Raw genomic sequence first — 26,607 nt, 5'->3', positions numbered from 1 at the left:
AGTGGTGAGCAGCCTTGTCTAGAGCGCTCGGGCGGTGCACTTCCTTGCAAACAAATCCACATTTTGTGGCAGCCTCTAGGGTCCAGCTGCAACGCTTGCAGGGAAGTAGCGCCAGATAGCCTCGTAAACAAAGCAGGCACGAAAACTTTGCCCTGTAATGACGGGCTGCTCTCTAATTTCGGTTTTTGTTACCAAGTGCGCACTGCTCAAGCGCTCTAGACAAAGGCTGCTCACCACTGTACTCGGATATCTTTATTGCGAACAGCTGGGGATTGAGTTAATGGAGAATACCTTAGAAACCTGCCAATCGTTGACGAAATTGCGCTGCCAAGTCACTGTGGAGGTAAATAGCAAAGCATGATCAGTGACTTAGGCAGAGCAGAAGGGTGGGTCTAATAGGTAATATGCAGAAAACTAAAGCATTGTTAAAGTGTCTCGAAAGGGGGTAGCAGTTTACAATTCGTAACGAGGCGCTGGGATTTGTAAGGGATTACGTATTCTTGGGGCAATTACCGCTGATCCCGATTACGATAATGAAGTAACTAGAAGAACAAGAATGGGATAGAGCACGTTTGGCTGGTTCTCTCAGATCATGAATGTCAGTTCACCACATTTCTGAAAAGTATATAACACCGATATCTTACCGGTACTCACCTGTGGGGCAGAAACGCGGAGGACAATTAAGGCAGCGAGCTAAGAAAAGGAAAATGCTGGGTGTAACGTTAAGAGACAGGAAGAGAACAAAGTGGGTCAGGGAACAAAAGTTGATTAAATATATCTTAGGTCAAAATCAAGAAAACGAAATGGGTTTAGGCAGGGCATGTAATGCGAATGCAGAATAGCCGATGGTCGTTAAGGGTAGCGGACTGGATTCCTACAGGACACAAGCGTTTTTGCCGCCCCAACAGAACGTTAGTGGGGCGGATGAGATTATGAAGCTTGCGGCGATAACAGGACCGCGGCTGGAACAGGGCAGTGTTGATTGGTGAGATGTGAGACAGGCCTTTGTCCTGCAGTAGGTGTAGTTCGGCTGCTGCTGATGATGATGACGACGGATTCCTTGTACTTGCAGACCGCTTTGTATCGGTCAGATAGGAGGCCGTATGAACTTCCGACTATTTGAGCACAAGAATTCCAGTTCCAGGAATTCTTTATGCAGTATTGACCGTCATTGGAGGAACTGTACATTACCTCCGCTATTTTCTAACGCCGTCGTACTCAGGCAAACATAAAGACCATCGAACGCATGAAATTTCGGAATCAATAACTGATAGGTTGCATAAAAGATCCATTTGTAACACTGGATGAAATCAACAATTGATCCTTGAAATATTTCTAACTTCCTGTGCGCTTGCACCATGGCGAAGCTTGTGTATGATAGTAGCCTTTTTTTGTTTTCTGGAAAGAAAAGCATATAAGTAACGCGTCTCCGGAATAAAAAGCCTCTTGCGAGTCAGCGCTTATGTTTTGTGTGCGCTCCTTCCTTTGCGGTGGGTTCTTCCCGTGCTGTTCTAATCATGAATCAGTACCAACTCACCCAGATGGCAGTCTTAATTAACTTATGCTTATCTTTTTTTCTCATTTCTATACGTGTGTGCAGTGGTGAAAATATAAACAAGTATTATATCAATATCGCTTAGCTAATCATCGATACGGAGAAAAAAGTTTACGTGCTCATTTTACCGTGCAAAGTTTCCTTAACTGGTGTACTAGGTCTGTTGCATCGCAGCCGTAAGCTTGCTGATTTTTGAATCGTTTATCTGGAAGTTCAAAGCGAAACATACAACATGCTAAGAAGTATCGTGCCTGCATACGCTTCTCATTTTTTTTTATGCACCTTCTTCTCTATGTATGCACCACTTATTGTAGCAAATAAAATGTTTCATTTTCATTTATTTACGTATTCACTAAAATGGAGTACAGACGTTTGTACTACGTACGTTAAATAAAAACAGTGCTTTAGAGCAGGAGAGCCCTAAGTACAGGGAGCAGTACGCAACTCAAAAGCACAGCTGATTACACTTTTAACCTGGTTCCATACGGGCCCAACCCAATAACTAAAGTTGAAGTGGAACTTTTTAAAGCGATTTATTTGGGTGGCACTGTGTTCTAGATATAATAATCAATACATGATGTGGAAGCGCTTTCACGATAGAAGTTTTGTGCGGAACAGCTGTTACACTCGTGTTTGTCTAGAAATACGTTCTGCGTACATCTAAAGACCTTTACGGAGAGCTTCCCTACAGTTCGGCTGCTTGGAGGAGTTGAGGCTCGACCTCATCTTAGGTTTCACTGCGTCTCACCACTTACCCGCTGTATTATGTGGAGCGGGGAGTCCTCTTCTATTGGACTCATCTACTGTCTGTCTTGCGCCACTACTCTGCGGGCAAACCCAAGCGCGCTTGCATTTCAGCGTAGCATGCAAGTCATTCAGATGCCTGAGCCGAGTCTGGACCCGCGATTTAAGGCCCGTCCAAGGCCCGTGAAATTACCTCACTTCTCAGCCCAGCCCAGCCCGGCAAGCTCGGTGCAAGGCCTAATGTTGCGAATTTTCTGACCTGATGGTAGTTTCTGAACAATAATTACTGTGTCTGCAAGATAACACCAATGAATGCAATTCCATGCGCTAAAACAATTTACACATAAGGTGGACTGGAAAGCAGAGGCAGTAGACTAAGGCTGCACTTAACCCACTTCTGCCGACTCACCTGCGACAACGCCAGCTTTAAAACACAATATGAATAAGATGTACAGGTATATATCACAATCTTGAAGATTAGGATGGCGACGAGCACTGCACTGCTTGAAAGTGCTCCTTCTGTGTGTTGCAGATTAAAAGATAATAATCATTGTTTAGAAACACTGGCCTGTTGGGAAATGTTTATAAAATGACATTACCTGTTTGAACGTGTGACTGTAGTCAAACTCGGCACAACCTTTCAACTCCGTACAATAATTTTTCATGGGAATGCATCTTATGCCCCTGTCACGTTGGAAGGAACTATGAGGTCAACGCGATTATTGGATAAGCATAAATGTACTCGGGCAGCTAATACCGGGAATAAACTCGTAAGGAGGAAGAGGTCACTGCAAATTTTGGAAGGTCCCTTGCTCCGTACAACTTGATGACGTCAAATGTTAGACTAAAATCTCCATTTTATTATCTCGAGAATTATCCCCACAATCTGAACATAAATACAGAAAGTGTTAGTATATCAACTCTGATGACACCTTTTCTAGCACAAGGGTGATGAGCATATGGATTGTGAATTGTGTAATGATTTGTTTTTATCGTTCAGGAAACAGCGGTATCTATTTCATGTTTATTGCCCATTAATAATTATTTCGCTATGTTTATTATGACCTCTTTAATGATATGACTGCATTATAACTTTTATTTAAATGTATAAATGTTGTCTTGATTATTTTGTCTCTACTTGTCAATAATGTTTGTAACCGCTGTATACTTTACAAAGGAGAGCCCAGACATCATCAAGCGATTTTTCATTTTTCTTCCAGCCCCCGGAGCCTGGAAAGAAATAAATTTCTACTTCTCTTCATAAGCTTTGCTAAATGCACACACGAAGAAACGTAAACAGGTCGTTTGGTGCATCGTCAGGTACCTAGAATAAGGACCTTCGTCCTCTTGGCGAGATAAGCTTTTTAACTCGCTGTCTCTCATGAGCATCACTACTGCATGCTGATGGAGAGCTCGACTCGGACTCGAAAAGCCGAAAAGCTGGTTTTAATTTTGACTGGAACCGTTTTCTTGCTTCTCAAATTTGCTTAGCTGCTATCAGCTATGAGGCGTGCTTTCTTTTCGTGCAGCGCTTCCCAAAAACTCGCGTCCAGAGTGCCACATTTATCCGGAGTGGCACCGCCTGTGGAATTCAGAGTGCCCGTAAAGCAGCGACGCAGGGATATGAAACCATGGACGGAGACATGGCTCAACCTAGTCAAGCGGCCTGCATAGGCACAAGGAGCGCGCTACTGCTGAGACCACAAATGTCAACATAAAATAATAATCACCGTCGTCGTCATCATTTACTATACGCTTTAATGGCCAATAGGAGACAGTATTTTGAGAGATTAATTTGATGGACAAGCGGGTGCGCTCAGAAAACACCAACAGCTCTTAAATCACTTGGCACACGTCGAATTATAAAATCCGCTGTTTGTCGAAAGTTTCTGTTTAAAATAATAATAGTTACAGAGGCGAACTTACTTTCCCAAGCTCCGAGTAGTTGCTAGAGATTTGTTCCTTTAGAGCCTCAGGCTTTGCTGTGAAGGTGTAGTACAGAGGTAGGAAGTATGAAAGGGAACACTTTGTCTTTGGATCTGATTCGGCAAAGTCGCTTTTGGATAATATACTGAGAGAGAATCTGCACAGAGGAAGGAGAAAAATATGTTTGGATACTCCACCGGGGAGGTAATTGTCAGTTTCGTGGGAACAGGGTGTTCCCTCTATTATTTCTTGCAATTATATGTCCTTTTGTTGCGACAATTTATTGTAGATTTATCAGATTAAATGGTCGACAGGCAACAGACTTCATGTTGTATGGTGATCTAATACTCAGGTGTTTACGTATTTAATCCACTCTGAGGGTTGGATCAATTTTTCCCTTTCTTTGCACGGTCACCGCTATACAGTTGTCGATGTGAGCAGCTGCAGTGTCGCCATGGTGTTCGTTGCTTTGAATATAGCTACAGCGATACATTGCGTTGAGAAACATGATGTATTTTTTAGCATCAATTATGAGAAGAAAAAAATGTTACAGGGTTCTAACGTAGTTAAACCGAGTAGACCTGCGAAAGCGTCTGTTTAGCCTGGTTAGCTCATTTCTTTGCATAGCTGGGTCGTAGGCACGTCTCGCGACGATATTAGTTCGATAGTGTGATTAGTTGATGAATCAAAAGAACTGATTGGGCGAGTTGGTGGGACATGATGCGAAATGACCAGAGCGAAAACATACGTAGACAAGAGAAGAAACACAGACAACAGACGGGCGCTGTGTCCCACCGAAGCGTGGCCTTGTGGTACAGCATCGGCCTCGCATTCGGGAGGTGCTGGGATCGATCCCTGTGCCGCCGGGGTACCCATCGGTTTCTTTAATGGGCACAAGGTTCTTGGGAAAATGGTCTTAGGCAAAGTTGCCTTGACGGCTCAGAGATAAGTTCCGCCGTCAAGCAACCCTAAATCCGCCTCGTGCGGTAGAAGCCCAACTTGTGGCCCTTTTTCCAGCGGGATTTGCGGAGCCTCCTTCAAGCGGACACCCCTGAGGAAGCCGGGCGCCGGGCCGGGGGTGGCTTGTACCCATTTTTACCGGTAGGAGCCCAACGGTGGGTTTCGAACCAACCACCTCCCTCAGCCGAAGCGGACGCCCAGGCCACTAGGCCACGACTAGTTGATGAAGATGACGATGTACAATGCATAGCGCGAGAATGTGTATATTCGTTCTCTAAAAGTGTAATAGTAATATTAGTTCTGTAATGTTGATGAAGACGATAATGTGCAGTGCACAGCGCGAGAATGTGTTGCAGTTTAACACGAGGGGCGATCGGAGGTGACGATGGCATAGTGCTCTCGTGCGGTGGCCAGCGAAGCTGTTCTGTTCGCGCCGACGCGGGTTCGAATGCCAGTCTTGGTAGTATTTATTTTATTTATGTATCGTACAGCCAAGGTCACCCTCAAGATCAAGCTTCACACCAACTCGGTGAGCCGGTTAGACCTCGTGAAATAGCGCGCTTTTGCACTAAGAGCCGAATGAATTCCGAGGTAAAAAGAGTAGCTGCTCCTCAGAACGCTGAGCAGCCCTGCTGTGAACTCCTTTTGCAGATTTTTCCAAGCGTTTCCCTCCCTTTTCACTGGTCGCAGTAGCAGGTAGTTCAGTGTAGTCTGACCTTGAAGGGCGACATTGGCCTCACACCATACACAAGTCGACAGACGCCGTCGGCTCTTCATGCATTCCCAATTCATAGGCAACCGAACCAGTTTCAACCCGAGGTTGATGCACGCTCCGACGGGTCAAATTTCGGGCAGTATCTGTCACCAGAACCTTGTGCGTGTCTTGTCGCTTTCTCAGCCTAAAAATTATGAGCCTACGAAATTCGCGGTCTGTCCTGCAGGTGGTGAATTCCTCGCGACAACCTCGACCAGCAAGCCTGGATCACCCAGCTAGACCGCAAGCCTGCTCTCGCCAGCGGAACCCTGGACTGGGCTCCCGACCACCCGGCTCATGCGAATTACTCTATTCATATTAAAAGTTTTTTTCTCTCCCTCTCGTGGATAGCAAATGACTGTACTGCTCATTCCTTATAAGGGCTGCAGAAATGTTGGTAACACACCCTCAGATTTTTTTGCTCTGCGGGACCCGACGTTAAGTACACTCACCTCACCATTGAAAGCGAGTATCAGGCTCAGTAAAGTAACGATATTAAAATAAAGGTTGATGTCACTTCCATTGTGACGCTGCTTAGACTACCGACACCTCAGAATATATAGCGCGCTTTATAGTTATAACATTACCAACGATCATATTATAAAAATGGCTGAGGCTTAACTTAGGTTAAGCCTAGTCAGATGCGAAGCATATTGTCGCCGAGTTGCATATCGAGCACGCCGGTTGGCTAGACGTTCTTCACGCTCTTCATCAGTCTCTGTAGCACGCCGCAACTTTTGCTTCTCATTCCAACGAGCAGCCATGTCTCCAGCAGGCATCTCTATCCCGTGTACGCCTAGCAGAGGCAGGCGCACCTCCTTGTATACCGCCGCTCCAGCATCACGTGTTCACTACAGCGCACCTAGCGGCAGAAGCAGGAAACACATTGGTCGCGACGCCTCGCGCGACGGCGCGAGCTGGGCCCCGTTTCTCATCTGCTGTGACGTCACACACCACGTGGTCATCCTTGGTCACGACGCCTCGCGCGACGGCGCGAGTTGGGCCCCCGTTTTTCATCTGCTGTGACGTCGCGCATCACGTGGTATGACATGGAGGTCACGAAAGGTCAATGGTAACGACGCCGCCACGCTCGAGGGGCTGGGTTGGGCTATTTTAGTATGCTTCGCATAAAAAAAAACACTGAAGCTTCAAGCGGGGACAAAGAAATAGAAGACAGGACGGGTGCTTTTTTGGTCCCCGTCTGAATCACAAGTCTCTTAAATATACGATGAACAACCAACTAGCCCACCTTTCCGCGACTGACCGATGTTTCTTCGGCAGGCATGCCATTCTTGCAGGGTACGAGTGACTGGCGAAATAAAAACAGCGAACTTCAGAGCTACACTGGCAGTGACTACGCGATTAAAAGCAATTTGTCATGTGCTAGCATAATTTTCATGTTGCATAAAAGAAGCATGAAGGCATCAAACTATTTTGTATTGAAGACCAAAATTATTCTTTCGAAGAGTTCAATGGGGTAACTGCCTTGAGAATTACAAGGGCCACTGACACGAAAAAAATATGGGTAATAAGTTTTAAATATCTTATATCCTTACTGCTTCATTTCAAAATTCTGATAAGTGTACATGCAGAGACAGCAAACTACTACGAAGAGTTACAAGCTGACAAAAGCAAAAAACAATTTTTTTAGGTAAGGCGTGAGAGGAATCTGGTCGCCGAAACACAGTAACGAATGTGCACATAAAGGCAGGCACATGCGAAATATAAATCTGTTGTGAGTTGGCATTGCTTATAGGTTTCTTTGTCCTTCCCGTGTCCTTTCCTCATGTTGTGCCATGCTTTGTTCGAACAATTGTGAAGCAGGGAGTCGAACCGGAATTTTTCCGGGTTCAGTTGCGGGTTCGACTTGGGAGCGACATCCATTTGGTGTTGTAACCGCTTGCAACCGGTTCTAACCGGTTCTAACGTGCTCAAGCTAGTTTAGGACAAAAAAAAGTTTTGAACGTAGCTAGATTTTTTAATCAATCTTGGATATTTTATTTTTCCTTGTAACGTTGATATCAAAATAAAAAGTGAAAAAGGTTTGTTCTATTCAAGATGTCATTTTACCCACTTTACAGTCCACGGTAAAAAGTGTAGGGATTCACGACAAGAGCCATGAAATTAAATGAAGTGAAAATTGATGCAAAATCTGCTATGTATACGTTAGAGTCCATCTGATGAGGGACATAAGATAAAAATCTGGTGAATTTTGCTTGTACGAAATCCACTTGTCTCACCATTTCTGGAGACCCCGCCGTGCGAAGAAGGTTCCCCTTGAGGCTTGTGTCAGTCAAGCAATTTTCTTCTGCAGAGTATTTACGCGGCCGCCTTGAGGACCGCCTTTAGGACCGCCGCATGCGCCTTCTACCTTACTGCACATTATTGAGGCCGGAATTTGTGCTATATAGGCAGCTAGAGACAGGCACCTGTCCCTCGCCCCAAAACCGACATGCTAGTCACTCCATGGTCCAGTTGTTTAGGGGAATACGCCAAGGTGGAATAGATTTTTAATAAGAGAACAATTACTCACTAACATACACCCAAGCGCAGGCGTACGGCTGCAAAGGAAAGCTTTACATCTTCCACTAAAACTTCGTAGTTGACGAAAAATTCGTCCCGTCCTATCCGGATAGGAGCAAGCTGGGGTAGAAAAGGATCTGTTTGTAAAACTAAGGAAAGCACTTTTTTCCTAGCTTCTCGAGTTTTGTACATAACAGTAAGACGTGGTGTAGTGTGAGCTCATCTCCACATCCTTCACACGCTGGTTTATCTTGTTTTATAAGAATGAAATTGTGTGTGTGATGTGAAGGCGACATAAAATTACAACAATCAAGCGTTCTTGATGACTACATCCTTCCCATGCCTCGATGACTGGCTTTATTAGTTGTGGTTTGTTGTTTGCTTTATAAATCCATGAAGCCTGCCATTTTGCCCTCAGGTTTCTCCATACAAATTTCACACAATCTTTATGCGGTATATATACTTGCAGTATTTTTTCATTACGGGCTGCTGCTTCACATGTGTAGGCATCTCTCGTTGTCGAAAATTTCTATGTGGCGCCGAACTTAATTGCACGTCCTTCCGTTACGGCTCCTACTACGTTCTGTATATCTTCTGTTTAGGGTTCTATTGCATTTCGGGAACGTAGTGTGTTCATTACACTGGTGGTGTCGGTGTTTCAATGTTTTTATTTATTGTTTTTATACCCACGGAAATGGCGTAACATTCAGCAGTGAAAACTGATGTGCACTGATACACAAATACACTTTTATCCAATTTGTCTTGTAATACAGCCTTTCCAACGTAAAGCCTTATTCTAGAACCAGCTGTGTAAAAAGCTGCGTAATATCCATATTTTTCATTTAGTGCTTGAGAACTCTTAGAATATATGTTCATATGGTGTTTGCTTTTTACCAAAGCGGGTTAGTGTAAAGTCACATGAAATGGGGAGGCTGTACCAAGGCGGCAGAGGATCAAGTCTCCAGGTGATATTAGGCAGTTGCTAGGGTTCCAAATTTTTAGCAGTTGTCCTCTAAGTGGAATAACAAAGGCCTAATCAGTTGGAGCTTGCTAATGAATGGTGTTTTGGAAGAGCACTTTGTAACTGTGGGATAACGCAGCGCAGACATTTGGGCTAGTTGGTGTGAATTCATGGTGGAAAAAAACAGCGCAAACTAAGACAGAAAACACAGAAAAGAGGGGAGACACTACAAGCGCTGACTCGCAACTAAGGTTTATTAGAAAGAACAGAACAGAATATATACAATAACCACCCACGACTGCGTGCGTCATAACAGATTACGCGCAAGGCGTGCAAGGTGATCTAAACACGAGCAGCGCGCGTGTGCACCCGGTTATTTAAGTACCTAAATTCCGAATCTGACAAGGCCACTGAAGGATCACTCACGCACCGTTTGCCGTTTTTTCGGATAAAGAACGCTTCCATCAGCTCCCGGGTCACCTTATCTTGGTGGAAAAAAAAAACACGTTAGTTTTCGGGAAAAGGGGTGTGCATTTGCAAACCCGGCAGTGTGCGGGAAGGTTGTCTCGCGAGTCACTGCCAAGTAATTTGCGGTGCTCAAAGAGCCTTACATTTACATAACGCCCCGTTTGCCCGATGTACTCTTTACCGCAAGACAGTGGCAACCGATATACAACACCCTTTTTGCAAGGAATGAAAGGCGCCACATGTTTTGTTGTACAGGCCTTGCGATTCTTGTGGACACCAGCCGCCAGTTTTTTGTCCACTTGTGGCCAAATTGCAGCGAGCTTCTTAGGAGCCGAGAACACCACCCTAACATTGTACCTCTTTGCCACGCTTTTTAACCCATGGGAAAGCCTGTGAGCGTGCGGAATGACAGCCGGCCTACGGCGCTCACTGTCAACACGGCCTCTTCCGTTGGCCCCTGTCTTAACCCACCTCAAAACTTCACCTCAACTTCACCTCAACTCCACCTCAAAGCCGTAGGCCGGCTGTCACTTCAAACTAACCGAAATGCTTCCCATGTTGTCTGCCTGTTCCTCTATACTTCTTTGTGTAGCAGGGGTTGTTAGAAGAAGAAGCACCCGTCATTTAGTTTATAAACCTTCTCCCACATTTTTTTCCACGTGGTCGAACAGATTGTGGACGACAAAAAACTCGGCCAAGATGTTTTTCTGGACGGCGACGGACACACCATGCTCTAGCTCTCGCATTTTAAAAATTTTTAGAAATGTACTCCTGTGCTTTTTTCGCTTCCTTAATTATCGTGTCCACCAGACTGTGGTTTTGTCGCACAAGAGGTAAGGACTGAGTGGCAGCTAGGTGTGTGGCAGCAAGGATAAAAGTCGTGAACTTATCATTTATTCTTCAACGCAAAAATTATCTGAGAATTTATTGTGCAGACTGGCTTTTTGTCTAAACAATGCCCAGTTAGGTAAATGCAGCTTTCGACGCCGTGGTTTAGTGAGGATAACAGCTGTTGATATTGATAAACTGATTAAGACAGGTAGGTTATCTCTTCCATATTGGTTGTGTAGGACATTCCTATTAAAATTGCTTAAACCAACCGGCCAACTAAACGACTAATCTATACAGTTCACTCTCTCCGAGCTTGGGGAGCAGTATATAGGTTAAGCAGAGTTCAGCAGACTTTATTACACTGAATAAAATGCTCTGTAATTTCACCTCTGGTATCTGTTTTCTCACTTCCCCAAAAAGACGAACGTGCGTTAACATCTCCAACTACCAATGCGGCTCCTTGAGTAGCTCTATAAAGGTCTTTTAATGCATGGAGGGTTACCTTGAGATCTGGCTCGCGGTATACCGAGCACACTGTAATGGTATTGTGTATAGGCAGAGTGACTGTTATAGCTTCGAATCTAGTTTTAGTTTAAGCTCAGGAACTGCGGCGCCACTTATTACTATGATGGCTACTCTTCCGGAGAGCCGGCTCAGCTGTTCCTAGTCGCGGCGGAAGACTTTATATTTCTAAAGCACATCTGTGTGATAGTTATCTAGATTTGTTCCTCGTAAAGACAAGGCAACAGATCAGTGTTTAGCTCTCTTTTGTGACCCTCCAGAAATTTAAAAGCCCCCTACAGTTCTAGTGTAACATGAATGTCATCTTTTCTTATGTGTGTAGAATGGAAAACCTAGGTTGTGTTTATCGGCTTCGTGATTCGGGGCTTGTCGTTTTTGAGGCATTTTAAGGAGCTCCCCCCCCCCCATCCATTTGACGTTGACGGGGCAGAATTACCTTGGCTTGTGTCCGTGTATGTTTGCACGGGTGTATCTGTGTCAGCCCTCTCCGAGTGGGGAGAAGCGTTGAGGTCCGCAGGCCTGGCAGTCCGCGCAGCCTGGTTTGCAAGTGGTGTAGCAGCACTAGCTGCTTCCAACGGGAACGCGGTGGGCCCTCCACCAGTCTCCCTGCGTAGGGCCTGGGCGTGCGACGAAGGCCGAACTGATGCCGAGTCCGGTTGCACTATAACGGAATAGCTTGAATTTTGCACCAACGAAAGTCGCTTCTGTGTTTCGGTCAAGGTTATATATATTTTCACTTTGAAAGTCACAATTTCATTTCCTTTCTTCCATCCTGGGCAGGCCCATGAGTAAGCAGGATGCCTGCCCTCGCAGTTTAAAAGATGGGGTTCACCTACACAGTTGTCGGTGGGATAGTCATAGCATGCACACTTAGCACGTAGCAATTGGCCTCGGCAGCTATAGTAGCGTCGTGGATTTGGGCAGTCGGATTTTCTGCAGCCTACCTCCACGCAGTCGGGCAGAATGCTCGATGTGAAAGTAAGAACTGTGTGCTTAGTGGGTGTTGTTTTGCAATGCCGTCTCATTATATTCTTTCAGTTCATTCAGGACTTTTTCTTCATGCATTTAGTAGCTGAAGGTAATTATTGAATGTGTCCCCCCCCCCCCCCACACACACACACACACAAACCAGCGTCCAATGAGCCGGGTTGGTTGATATTTTAAACCGCGCTCAATCGTCCGCCACTTATTCGCTAGCGGTTGTATAGTGCTAGCGCACTAAAAAAGTGTTTAGCCATTAAAGATGGAGCCGTTCGGCCATGGTGCCAACTATCCACCGCGGTGCTCAACAAGGGGAAGAGAACGGGACTTGCAAGGAAGTCCTGGCCCCGCCAGCTGTATGCCCTAGCTATTACCGATTGAAGGGTAACACAGGGTAGTCAGCCACACAAGATTAAGCCTTGCCGCCAGGAGAAAACAAAAACCAAGAAGGTAGTTGAGGACAGGAAGGTTGTCAGAAAGAAGGTAAGAAAGTGAGAGATGCAGAGGAGGATCTGTAAATGACAACTGCCGATTCCCCCACGGTCGGCTCAGACCAAAGTGTATGTACAGCCGTGTGTAGCCCCCACCGAGGGGCTTTAAGGGCCCAAACGCTCGGCGTCGGCTCAACCAGCTATAGTTGAATAATCTTTCACCCACAGCCACCTGTGTTAGCGACACTGCGCGTTTTAAAAGCAAATTACTCGCACTGTTAGAATCAGACCAATTGTGATATGTTAACTGTTTACTCATATATAGACTACATAAGGTTTCTTTTTTTGTAATCCTTTTATTTATTTCTTTTTACTCCTGTACTTTTGTTCTCAATGTTTTCGTCCTATGTCTCTAGGATCTTTCAATATTGTTCGTATATATAGCCCTGTTTTTGATCTATGTATTGTTTTCTTCACTGTCCCACCCCATCTGTAATGCGAAAGCCCTGAGGGTAAAATAAATGAAATAAATGAAATGAAATGAAACCACCAGGATCCCCTTTTCCCCGGACACATCCAAACGCCACGCACAGGTAGGCGGGGATGGGCGGAGCCCACATGGGCCATGAACCTGTGGGGGCGCAGCTCGCCAACATGTCCATATTACAGGTGTCCCTGCGGGGGTAAGTAAACTACACTAATGCTCAACACTCTAGGAAAGGAAAACTCACTCAATTCAGGTTAAATTCCTTAAAGGTTCTATTTTTTTTGTAGCGGGGGGGGGGGGAGGAGGAAGGGGGACTACTTAGAAGGTTATTTATTTATTTATTTATTTATTTATTTATTTATTTATTTATTTATTTATTTATTTTTTATGACTTCATAATATCTTACAGGGCCCACAAGAGCACTGAGTAAGGCGGACAAAGAACGATAAATGTACTAGAGAAAATAATTAATATAGCATGAGTTACAATGCAATGAGTAAAAAGAATCTATTGTAGACGGGAAAAATTAAAGGCAAAAATATACATAGCACATACATGGTACGTGTTAGTAGCATGAATGGAGGACATATGGCAAATACTAATCTAAGAAAAAATGGAGATGTCATAATAGAATCGTCAGTCGCTGTAAAAGTTGTAAGACGCACAAAGAACCAAAACAAAACGCAATAGCAACGAAGAAACTGAAATACACTGCTATGTCGCGTTCTCTTGTAAGTGGGAAAAGTCTTTCGTGCGAGCACGTTGCCGTGCAACTTTCAACGGATGACCGATGCGGTGAGACGGGAATGGTGAGCGTGCACAGATGTGCACACATCTGGAAAGCTTGGTTCGATTGGTTTGATTCATAGGGGTTTAACGTCCCAAAGTGGCTCACGCTATGAGATACACCGTACTGAGAGGCTCCGAAAATTTCGACCACTGAGGTTCTTTCAATTGTATTAACATTGCACAGTACACACAGGCCTCTAAAATTTCGCCTTTATCGAAATGTGACAGACACAGCCGGGATCGAGCACGCGTCCTTCAAATCATCACCGGAGTGCCATAACCACTGAGCCACCGTGGCGGCTAAAAATTGGGATGTAGATAAAGGCCTGAATGCAGCGAAGTGGCAGGCAGCTGCCGCACATTCTAGCCATTAGCTGAAATACCTAGATGAATGGACTCCATTTTGCAGGTAGCTATCCTCAGGTCATGATTAGCATCCCGTTCATATCCCTCGACAGCATACTGTATAATAGTGATATCTTGTCTTCACTTATAGGGCATAAAACTTTGTGGCTAACGAAAAAAGTTTGACATAAATTCGCGGGCAACAAACTCCGAAATGTAAAGCAAAATTATTGGAGTAACGCCAGGAGACAGAAATATAGGAAGGCGGGTTTCATTTATTTATTCATTAAAAGGTCTTTTGTTAAGACGCTACATGAAGCAGTAGGAAGTTCAAGGCAAAAAAAAAACACAATAAAAATTACATTGAAAGGTTTTCGGTGAGCCGGTTGAATTCTAGTGGGTCATTGAAGGTGCCAACTTAGGTGGGCAGGCTATTCTGGTCCCATGATGGGAGCAGCAAGAATGACTGCTGTAAATCCGGAGAATGGACTTGTGGGAGTTACACCATTACGGTGGCTGGAACTGGCGATGCGGAGGCTTTTTTACGTAGGGGCTATCCGAATGCAACGAACTGAAAATGTGTGAAAAGGTTAAGACTTGTTATTGCACGGCGTAAACCAAAAGCGGGAGAATATACGTGAGCTTTTAGTGCTGTGATGCTTGAATTCTAGGAATAATGAGAGAGAATGAATCTTCTGCGTGTCTGAACCGAGTAGAAGGCGTTAGTAAGATTTCAAGCTGTCTTCTGCGTCTCAAGGCCATTAGCGAGCTCTGCGATCGGGTAGAGTCGTTGCCCCAGATTGCTCGATGCAAAAGCGGAACCAGCTGCGATCGGATAGAGTCGTTGCCCCAGATTGCTCGATGCAAAAGCGGAACCAACGGTATGAAATGAGAGCTGAAGTGGCGGTAACATCCCGTCGGGCATTCATTATCTCGACTTCGAGGCGAGTCAAGTTTCGCTGCTCCGCGTCGCGGACCGTCGGGGAAAACACCGCTCAAGGAACACGGATCGCATTCGCGAGCTACTCTTGCGGCGATCTTCACGGTGCGAGGCCACGCAAAAGCATGAAGCCCCCATTGCTTCTCGCCATGGCATCCGTGTTATGCGCCAGATCAGCGCTTTGCGAAGAAACCAGTAAGTGGCACGTCGTTCATCCTTGTTTCTTGCTCATTATGTTTGCAGCGTGCACTTGCTCACGCCGCGGTAATTGCTTTTTCGACGGCTGCGCAAAAAGTCGGCTTTTCTATCGAACTCATAACTAAGTGAAAACGATGGGCGAAAATTTGGCTGTGGCCTGCACACACGCACCGCAGGTTCTCAGAGCATTTTGTAAAGCGCATCGACCCCTGGTGCTCCCGCTTTTGCCTCAATCTTCTCGTTCAGTGATAGAAATCAGATGTGAGCTACACAAGGTGGATGTAGAGATGTAGCGCTGCTTGCATAAAAGCCCATGCGTTAAAACATGCGGCTTTTCCTGCTGATCGAGCCAGCGCCGTCTTCGAAGGGTGAGGCGAACTAAACAATAACGCCGTAACCAAAAACCGAAAAAGTTCGTGACCTCATAACCATGCGTTCTTGGGAGGTAAAAATAAATCTTCGAACGCTTCGATGTTCTTTGCGACACACGAGACAAGGGCCAAGACGACGAGACCCGACTTCAAACGCCATTTTTCGACAGTCCGTTATGGTTGTGTCTTCTTCCTTTGCCCTCGCCTCGTCTGTGACACTGAATTGAAAGGTGTGAACGTGCCAGCAGGGCCAGCCATTGGTCTTAATACCCGAGAGGGACATTTTTAGGTTATTTATAGCATTCTTGGGCGCTGTTTTTCCGCACTGAAATTTGCGAGCAATGTGTTGTGACACAATTGTGTTGATGGAGTGGTGGACTTTTGCTCCCATAAAGAGACAAGAGTGGAAATTTGTTATAAAAGTCTGTTTCTTCGTTGAATAGCTCAACACAAACTTAGGCAATGATTCACCCGTTAGACAACCCATTAGACAAGTTGCATGTGCAGAGAATAAGCTAGTTGTCTGTTGTGCCTAAATGAAATAAGAGTTCTGCAAAAAACGGGGCACTTTCCCAGCGATTTAACAGCTCCCTTTTAGAACTTAATGAGGGCAGACGTTTCCGTCGATACAATAAAAACCCACGCAGACCGGATGAAACACGCAACGAAGCGCCCACACGATGAGACTACCAGGAGACTGCCAGGGAAGACTTCGATAGAACAACTGACCTCATTACAGACTGCTCTGAGCCTAACGCCCAAAGCACTTGAGCATCGGAGATTTTATGAAGGCCATGGCGTGTGACACACGACACCCTCTTCGCACATTTATGGTAGTAAAGCAATATAAAAAAGTAGTATTATATAAACATCACATCTACAAAACTCAATTTGTACAGTCCCTCATAGCTTGTGTCGCTTTGGGGTGTTTAACCCGCATGAACCACAAACCATCAATTTGCAGAAAATCCTTTTCAGTTGCAATTTTCAGTGCGCAGTAATATGTGTATAACATAAACGTTCAAGACTGCGTTCACTTAGTGTTACCAAAGGATAGGGCGATAGATTTCTGCATTATCAAAGCGTTCCCCAATATTTAGAGGGATATAAAGCAAATGTACTCTTCAAATCACGGCCAAGTGCACGTTGATCGTAGCGTTTCTTCACCACGAGAATATAACACTCATGACATATTTCACTCAGTACTGTCAACATAAAGCACTATCGTTCTGTCCGAAAGCAGGTGCTATGGAATTAACAGAATTCACTACGCCAGATTCGCTTTCGTAGTAACTACCCAGGGATTATCTGGCAGTCACATGTGACTCCTCCCACACAGATGTTACAAATTCAAGCTGGTATAATCACTAAGTGGCAACGGCACACCACAATACCAAAGCGACTATAACACTCTAACGTTGAAAAGTGGTGCTAGCGGAGCAGTTCTCATTTTCCACTTTCCCACGGAGCACCAGTTGTTCGCAAGCTGTGCGCTATATGTCTCGATTTACACCGTCTTTCCGAAGGCAACCGCATCAAAACCATGCGCCTGGATCTGTAGCTCGTACAGTAAAAAACAAGTGCGCACACATAGCCAACGAAGACCATAGCACTAGGACAAAGAGTAACGAAGTACTTGAAATTAATGCTGATGAAAGGCGAGCAGCCGTATGCAGATGACGAGATACGCCGGCTATGGACGGCAGTAGCCGCCAGCCAGCGGGAAGTATAAGAGGCGCTGCCCGCTGCTGTGAGGGGATGCGAACATAAATATTTCTTTTTTTATATATATACAAAAGAGCTGTACATTCAAATCAAATGCACAGAACCAAAACATTTTTGGAACCAGTAACAGCAGTGGTGTCCTAAATGGTGAAAAGACCACAGATGTGTCACTAATTATTGTTCACTTATTTCTGTTGCCGTCATCGACAATTTTGTCGCTTCAGTTCCAGTTGATGTTACTGGCACTTGGTTCTCTATCGCCTCCAAGCACCGACTTCACGACTAGTGTAAATTGATTTTCAGTTACACTTCAAGCGCAAGCGCGCCGTTCTGCAGCCCAGCGCCTTGCGCATAGAAGCAATGTATTAAAATGGCCTCCGGCTCCGGCCGCAATCGTTCGTCGGCATGTGTGTTTTACAGCGACAGCTCTTAAGCGCCCGTTACTGGCCTTGGCTTCGTCGTTGCCGTAGTATTAGCAGTATGCAGTATCTTCTCGTCGGTGTAACCGGTGGGCGCGTTGCCGTGGGAACCACTTGGAGTATGGTTACCTTGGAAGGAGGAGGATATCACGTGAGTGGAGAAATGCGTAACTGGTGGTTGGGAATTACCACGGAAAATATCCGGAGAGTGATTATGGTGAAAGTAGGAGGGTACGGCGAGAGTGTAAAAAGACGCAACCGGTGAGTGGTTTCCACGGGAACTAGCCGCAGGGCGCCTACGCTGAAAACAGGAGGAGTGTTACTGTGGAAGGAGGACGATATGGCGAGAGCGGTGGAATCCCCAATCGGAGGATGGTTACCGTTGAAGGAGGGTATGGCAAAAACGGAGGAATCTAGAACCGGAGGGTTCTTACAATTGAAGGAAGAGGATATGGCGAGAGCGGTGGAATCCCCGATCGGAGGATGGTTATCGTTGAAGGAGCGTATGGCGAGAACGGCGTAATCCCGAACCGATAGATTGTAACAGTGGAAAGACCAGGATATGTAGAGAGCGAAGGAATCCCCAACCGGAGGATGGTTACCGTTGAAGGAAAGTATGGCGAGAACGGAGGAATCCCGAACAGGAGGGTGGTTACTGTGGAATGAGGTAAGTACTGCGAGAGCGGTGGAATCCCCAACCGCAGGGTGGTCACCGTTCAAGGAGGGTATGACGAGAACGGAGGAATCCTGAACAGGAGGATTGTTACAGTGGAAGTAGGAGGGCATGGCGAGAGCGAAGATATCCCCAACCGGAGGGTGGTTACTATGGAAGGAGGAGAGTACCGCGAGAGTGATAGAATCTCCAACCGAAGGATGGTTACCGTTGAAGGAGGGTATGGCGAGAACGGAGGAATCTCGAACCGGAGGATTGTTACAGTGGAAGGAGGAGGGTAGGACGAGAGCGGAGCAAGGACGGAAAGATGAGAGGATGGCTGCCGCGGAAGGAGGGGGCACTGCGAGAGCGATGGAATTCCCAACCGGAGGATGGTTACCGTTGAAGGAGGGTATGGCGAGAATGGAGGAATCCCGAACCAAGGGATTGTTACAGTAGAAGGAGGAGCATATGGTGAGAGCGATGGAATCCCCAACCGGAGGATGGTTACCGTTGAAGGAGGGTATGGCGAGAACGGAGGAATCTCGAACCGGAGGATTGTTACAGTGGAAGGGGGAGGGTATGGCGAGAACGGAGGAATCTCAAACCGGAGGATTGTTACAGTGGAAGCAGGAGGATATGGCGAGAGCGTAGGAATCTCCGAGCGGAGGATGGTTGCCGCTGAAGGAGGGTATGGCGAGAACGGCGAAATCCCGCACCGGTGGATTCTTACAGTGGAAGCAGGAGGATATGGCGAGAGCGATGGAATCCCCAACCGGAGGATGGTTACCATTGAAACAGGGTATGGCGAGAACGGAGGAATCTCTAACCGGAGGATTGTTACAGTGGAAGGAGGAGGGTATGGCGGGAATGAAGGAATCTCGAACCGGATGATAGTTACAGTGGAAGGAGGAGGGTAGGGCGAGAGCGAAGGAACCCCCAACCGGAGGGTGGTTTGGAAGGAGGAGAGTACTGCGAGAGCGATGGAATCCCCAACCGGAGGATGGTTACCGTTGAAGGAGGATATGGCTAGAACAGCGAAATCCGGTATCAGAGAATGGTTACAGTGGAAGGAGGAGGATATCGCGTGAGGGAAGGAATCGCTAACCGGAGGCTGGTTACTGTGGAAGGAGGAGAGTAATGCGAGAGCGATAGAATACCCAAACGGAGGATGGTTACCATTGAAGGTGGTTATGGCGAGAACGAAGGAATCTCGAACCGGAGAATGGTTACAGTGGAAGAAGGAGGGTAGGGCGAGAGCGAAGGATTCCCCAACCGGGGGGGTTGTTACTGTGGGAGGAGGAGAGTACCGCGAGAGCGATGGAATCCCCAACCGGAGGATGGTTACCGTTGAAGGAGGATATGGCGAGAACGGTGAAATCCCATATCAGAGGATTGTTACAGCGGAAGGAGGAGGATATGGCGAGACCGAAGGAAATCCCTTCCAGAGGGTGGTTACTGTGGAAGGAGGAGAGTACGGCGAAAGTGATGGATTTCCCAACTGGAGGATGGTTACCGTTGAAGGAGGGTATGGCGAGAATGGAGAAATCTCGAACCGGAGGATTGTTACAGTGGGAGGAGGTGGGTGTGGAGAGAGCGGATAAATCCGTAACGAGCAACGAGAAGAAAAACTGAGAAAAAACTGTCATTTTTTTTAAACCAATTGAACAACTGAAAAAAATTTGTATCGGTTGCACATTGTTAAAGCTAGTGGGCGTTAAAGCAGGTGTTCATTCTTCAGTTTCGGGGGACACTGAAACTCCGCCTTAAGGCTATGACGGGACAGCTTCAGTGGGTTAGAGCCCATATATGCAGAACTTAACATTCACAGATGACGGCGAGTCCTCATGCCACTACCAGCGCAGTGGCGCAGCGGTTAAGCTATGCGCCTCTGCACTGGTAGGGGGCTGTTACTGTCACAGCCACTGGTAAGGATTGTGCGATTTATGTTGCTCTTCTCGAGCAACCTCTCGAGCAGCTGGCACGACGCTCCTCCGAACTTAACCGGGCTTACCCGAGTTACTATCCGAGCTTAACTCGGGTAAGCTCGAGTGGTAACTCGGGTTTCTAGGCAACAGCACAAGATCATGAGTACGGTGAGCGGTGAATTTAAGTACGGCGGCAACGTTCTTGGTCGGTGTTGGTGAGCGTGTGAATGCTTTCGCTCTAAAACGCAGTATTCAAACAACTTAATCGGCGCACAGAGGGGAGCATCGCAGCGTAGCTAGCAATTTCGAGGTGCAGTCCACACTTACGGCCTAGCACCATCCAAGCCAAACACGAAACTTTATCTTCCCGGCATTCACGCGGTCGATGAAGTTTTCTTTAAGAAACTCGCATGGAATGGACCGCCAACGTGCGCCATAGGTATTATTCAGAAACTCTATGATCAGATGATCAGAGTGGCTGGTATCACGCCGAAGCGGCTATCGCTAGCAACCCCATGACCGAGTTATTCAGCCGTCCGGGCATCATCATTGGATAGAGAGAGGAGGCGGTTGGCTAGAGAAGACAAAACGGCAGCATCATCTCACTCGCTGGACCCGCGGTCGCGGGGAGCGTGTGTATGAAAATCAGGCGGCTAGCTCCGCGCCGGCGCTAGGCAGGGATCGCGAAGCCGATATGTCGAGCGACGAAACTACGAACGCAGCGCACACGTCAGCAGTTTAACGCGGCCGCTGCTAGACGCCCCTGGCTGCACAAAGGGCGACTCCTTCTAGTGTCCGCGTTTTATTCCGGCCCTATGGCAGACTCCAACTGCACGGTGCAGGCAAGAACGAACAAGGTAAGCGAATTCAAGCGAATTCAAGAGCCAATTCATGCCAGTTCCAGACCATCTACTTCTTTTTTTTTTTGCTCGGTGTGCACCCTTTTTGCGCGGTGTAAAGCAAATTTTTGACGTAACAGTTACAAGAGAACTGGTTTTAAAGATCATCACTTCCCAAGAACTGCTGCTGTGCGCGTGTGAACCGCTGTTCCTGCCGTGCAGTGTGTACGGAGCCACCAAGCCTGCAAATCCACGACCAAGTGCAGCAAGAAGGCGAGTTCCAGGAACAGGTTCCCGTAGGCACCACGCTGACGTAACTATACATTTTATTTTTATTATTTGTTATTCAAAATGCCGCCAAAGGCGCTCATTCGAGAGTATTACATGGGGGGTGAGGAAGGAAAACTATTACAAGGCATTGGTTAAAAGTTATAACAATGTACTAAAACAAAACAGAAATCATAAATATTAATGAAAACTAGGCATCCACAAAAAGAGTCAGAACAATGCACATTGCAGCAAAATTTTAGGAATAAATAAAAGTACATCAAGAAAAAGACACCGCCGGAAAATTTTCCTCAGGTACAAATAAAAATAAAAAATAAAAATACAAGGTGGAAGAAAGTACGTTGAAAAAAAATAAATAAATAAAACCTTTTTAGTTGTTGAAACAGGAGTGAATAAGGTGCTGGAACTTATTTAGGACAGATTCTGTGGCAATGTCTGATGGTAAAGCGTTCCATTAGGTTATTGTGCGTGGTAAAAAATACTAAACATAATGGGATGAGTGGCAGCTCACATAAGGATGATCAACTTTGGAAGGATGATCACGGGGTGCAAAGGAATTCACCGTGAAGGGAAGGATGGTGATAAAGCTTATGAAAAGTGATAGGCGAAAAATTTTACGGCGCGGTGCTGTGTTATCTAACTTGGCTATGGACTTCAATAAGTTGATGCTGGTGTAATATGAATAATCAGGAAAGATGAATCGCACAGAACGGTTTTGCAGGGCTTTGACGTTACTGATGATGTAAGTCTGACGATGATCACAAATGGCAAATGCGTATTCGTGTTTCGGACGGATTGCTCTGGTATACACTAGTGTTTTTACATGTGTTGCGGCCTCTTTTAAATTATGTTTGAGAAGTCCGAAACTACGATTAGCGAAGGCCAGAGCGAGTTTCATATGATGATTCCATGATAAGTCGCACTGAAGGTCAATACCAAGATACTTCTAACTTGTGGTGAATTCTACACTATTGCTATCAAGAGAGTAGGTGGTAGGAATACGTGGCATGTTGGCGAAAAACATGCGCTTAGTTTTGGAAGTATTTAACGGATTTAACCAAATAGAACACCATGTGCTTATCGCTTCTGGATCAGACTGCAGTAATTGGCTATCAATGTTACAGGTTATACATCGATAAAGCACACAATCGTCAGCAAATAGTCTGATTCTAGACGTCACGCAACTGGGTAAATCATTAATATAGATGATAAAAAGTAAAGGTCGCAGTACACTGCCTTGTGGGACTCCAGACGTAACATTAGCATGACATGAGTTAGAGTTGTTAACTGATGTGAAGTGGATTCTAGATAAGAAGAAATCTGCTATCCATGCAATAATATTAGGGTGAAGGTTCAGTTGTGAAAGTTTAAGTAACAACCTTTGGTGGGGAATGCGATCAAATGTTTTAGAAAAATCTAAAATATATCGTCAACCAGCGTCGATGAGTGCTTGTATGTCGTTAATAAAACCAGCAAGTCGGGTGTCGCATGAGTAGCCCTTGCGAAAACCGTGCTGAGGATCCAAGGTAATGTTATAATCTTCAAGGTAGTTGATGACCTGAGTATGTATGATATGCTCGAATAATTTAAAAACTCTACTTGCTGAGGAGATGGGACGATAGCTAATGGGAGAAGCACGATCATGGGTATTATCTTGCTATGCGCCAGTCGTAGGAATGGTGCCAGTTGATAGCGACTAGGAAAATAATACGGTTAACATGCAACAAATACTATGTGATGTATTCCTTAAACTTTTATTATTGAAACCCAGATAGTCCGCTCTAGAAGGTGTTTTGAGATTGTTTAGTAGAGATAAAACATCAGGCTCACTGATTACTATCTCGTCCATGGTTAGTTCCACTAATGCGCTTAACTTAGGCGAGGAAGGAATGTCTTTATCAGTAAACACAGTTACAAACGCATGATTAAGAAGTTCAGCGCACCTTGAATTAGGGATAAGAACACCAATAAAATCTGTAAGAGTGATGTCAGGCAAAGTTACTGGGTTTACCACACGCCGAAAACGGCGAATATTATTTTTCAACATGGAAGACAAGCCGTGAGAAAAAAAGTTGTGCCGAGTAGATTTTAATAGTGCCTTATAATCCTTTTCACACGCTCTGTATTTATCATGTGAACTCACAAAACCATTCAGTTTTGCCTGTCTGTATAGTTTTTCTTCTTGTTGTTCAGCCGCCGAAGACGGTTGGTAAACCAACGAGAACTATCACCAGTAATGTTACCATGGGAATGAACTGCTCGATGAGATCACTGAGGGCAGTTTTAAAAAGTATCCAGTTCTGTTCTATAGAGCGAGAGAAGAAGTCATGCAAAAAGTTATCAGAAAACTTTAATAATTCTGCGTTAATTGCATCAAAATTCGCTTTGCCGTAACATCTTAATTTCTCTTTAGTAATTACCTTTTCACTAGCGCAAAATTTAATGCACCCAGTGATAACATCATGGTCAGAGATGCCTTCCTCATGAGTTATGCCTGAAAATATATCAGGTTTGTTTTTGAGAACTAAGTCAAGTACGTTGGCAGAGGCTTTAGTTGATCGTGTCAGTTCATTAATGTGTTGGGTTAACGAAAAATCAAGGCAAGTTGTGAGAAAAGAATGTGCTGCTGCATCTGTGGCCGCTACGGAAAGTATTGAGCAATTAAGGCTTGGAAAAGTAAAATCTCCAAATATATTAACAGCCGAATCGGGAAAACCGCGCATACATTTCATTCAGCACCCGATGATATTCATCTGAAAGCGCACCAAACATGTCGGGCGGACGGTAGAAAACGCCGATGATAACACGAACGGATTCAAGCACATGCCACGAAGGAATCGATAACGACAGGTGTGGCAATGAATCCTTCCTTTATCGCGATGAAAACACCGCCCCCCCCCCCCCCCCCTTCGTAACTGTCTATCATAGCGAAAGAACTTGAAATTGCATGCACTGGTAGAGATGCTGACATCATGAATAATGTCGTTCGGCTACGTCTCAGTTAGTATCAGTAAAGAAGCTTGACATGAATCGATGAAAGGTGATAGTGCTATACCATTGGCTACAACACTTCTAATGTTGGTGCATAAAAACAGACATTCGTTATCGTTATCACAATGCAATTTGGCAGGTGAGGGTGATGAACCTGGGTTTTCGGAAACGGAGGGTGGACGTCATTCGTCATCCTCACGCCCTCATAGCAGAAGGGCTCGACATTTATTGGCGTTCCACACATAGAGATCATCGTTAATAAAGAGCTTGTTGAAAAAAAGTGGAACTTTATCCCCATCTTTCTTACTAGGTTTAAGAACATGGTTGGTTCGTTTATGGGGCTTAACGTCCCAAAGCGACTAAGGTTATGAGAGACGCCGTAGTGGAGGGCTCCGGAAATTTCGACCACCTGGGGTTCTTTAACGTGCACTGACATCGCACAGTACACGGGCCTCTAGAACTGCTCCCCCAAAGAAATTCAACCGCCGCGGCCGGGATCGAGCCCGCGTCTTTCGGGTCAGTTGCCGAGCACCATATCCACTGAGCCACCGCGGCGGCAGGTTTAAGAACTGAAGAAGCATCAGTCGTTTTCGCGACAGGCTTCGGAGTAATCGTGCGAGATACTTAAGTTGATATTTTTAATCTTATAGCTACGGCTCATGACTAAGTCAACATCTCTTTCATTAAAGAATTTAGCTATGATATGCCGCTTTTTGTCGGAAAAAAGCGGTCCACACGATGCGCTCTGGAAACATATTCTACAGTAAGCAGAAGTTTTTCTTTACAAAAGTCATATACATGACGTTCAGACACCAGGTTTCCGGCTTCTCTGGATCAGCTACACTGTGAAATAGAAGATTGGACCGCCTAGAGCGATTTTCAAGGTCGTCAATTTTTTCTTGTACAACTGCAAGACCCTTGCCACTGTTCACCACGGACTCAGCAGATGATGCGGTTGCAAATTTCTGCTCAAAATCGTGAACTCGCTTCGACAGTCTTTCTAAATAAAGTTTTAGGCCTCCGTGAATCTGAACTACTTTGCTGACAGATTCTTGAAGGACTGCATTGATAGCTTCAAGGGGTAAGATAGAACCGGCCACAAGGTCAAGCTTTTCCACTTGAGCCCTAGTCATGGGTCCCGGGTTTGGCTCGACATCTGCTCCCAAAACTAGCAGACACCATAAATGTGATACACAAGCGCGTCAACTTTTCAAAACATTAGGTGGCCACGACACCGCTAAAAGACAGACATCATCGTCATGGTAACAATAAGGGTCATACTACCCAACCTGTAGAAACATCAGTGGTGAGCGCGGGATCGCAGTGGCGGTGCCGTAGCCCAGATAGGCGTCGAAAAGCGCTCACATTTGTACCGCCCGATCAGCACTCACAGTCCCGCGTCGCCAGACGGAATCGAGAACTGCGTCCGGAAGTGGTGGAGCATCCAGAAAAGGTGAAACAGGCAAAAAACACGTTGATAGGCCGCAGTCGGTTGACGAAAGCGCACCGAGCTGAAGCTTGTAACGTTGAGCCATTCCATAATTCCATAATATCATAAAATTTCAGTCGAAGTTGTAGTAACGTTACAGGTTTCATTAGAACGTTAGGCTAATTTTAAAAATTAACAAATGACTTTTCACGGTGAGTGGTAAACATTGCTTTAGCATTAGAAATGAACATGCTGATGTGTTGATGTACCCATTTTTAAAATTTTAAAATCATATCTGTGAAACAACACGGCAAATTGTAATGTTATTATAATATTCAAATAATGACCATAACACAACTGCAAATTTTTTCAAGCATTGTGTCTCACGGAAGGTGTTTTTCAACTGCAAGAATCTGAAGTTAGACGTCTAAGCTGATGCCTACCGCTGTTTGCTGTTTGCCTACCGGGCAAACGGTTCTTGGGCCCCACCTTGTATAAAGAAAAACAACACAAGCTTGTGCAATGGCGCCGTTTGGCCACTGCTGCCCT

The 26,607-nt window shown here is 45.6% G+C and overlaps 2 protein-coding genes across 9 annotated transcripts in view; both read left to right on the top strand.

Moving 5' to 3' along the window:
- LOC149352622 (sushi, von Willebrand factor type A, EGF and pentraxin domain-containing protein 1-like) overlaps positions 1 to 6,294 on the top strand; it is a 268,948-nt gene extending 262,654 nt beyond the window's left edge. For all 8 annotated transcript variants that reach the window (XM_089581805.1, XM_089581804.1, XM_089581801.1 and 5 more), the window contains one exon: positions 6,127 to 6,294. The gene's annotated coding sequence lies outside the window, so the exon portion shown is untranslated. The remainder of the gene's footprint in view (positions 1 to 6,126) is intronic.
- Positions 6,295 to 15,271: 8,977 nt separating this feature from the next.
- The window catches only part of LOC149352621 (C4b-binding protein alpha chain-like), a 109,637-nt gene continuing 98,301 nt past the window's right edge, over positions 15,272 to 26,607 (top strand). The window contains exons 1-2 of the mRNA XM_089575713.1: positions 15,272 to 15,413; positions 21,573 to 21,663. Coding sequence (XP_089431839.1) covers positions 15,344 to 15,413; positions 21,573 to 21,663 — 161 coding nt within the window. The 5' untranslated portion in view covers positions 15,272 to 15,343. The remainder of the gene's footprint in view (positions 15,414 to 21,572; positions 21,664 to 26,607) is intronic.

Source organism: Amblyomma mixtum, chromosome 3, assembly GCF_055824585.1.
Source record: "Amblyomma mixtum isolate Tamu chromosome 3, ASM5582458v1, whole genome shotgun sequence".
In the NCBI taxonomy this organism is placed as follows: Eukaryota; Metazoa; Arthropoda; class Arachnida; order Ixodida; family Ixodidae; genus Amblyomma; species Amblyomma mixtum.
The sequence above is the reverse complement of the archived record's forward strand: the minus strand, read 5'-3'. Positions and strand labels throughout refer to the sequence as shown.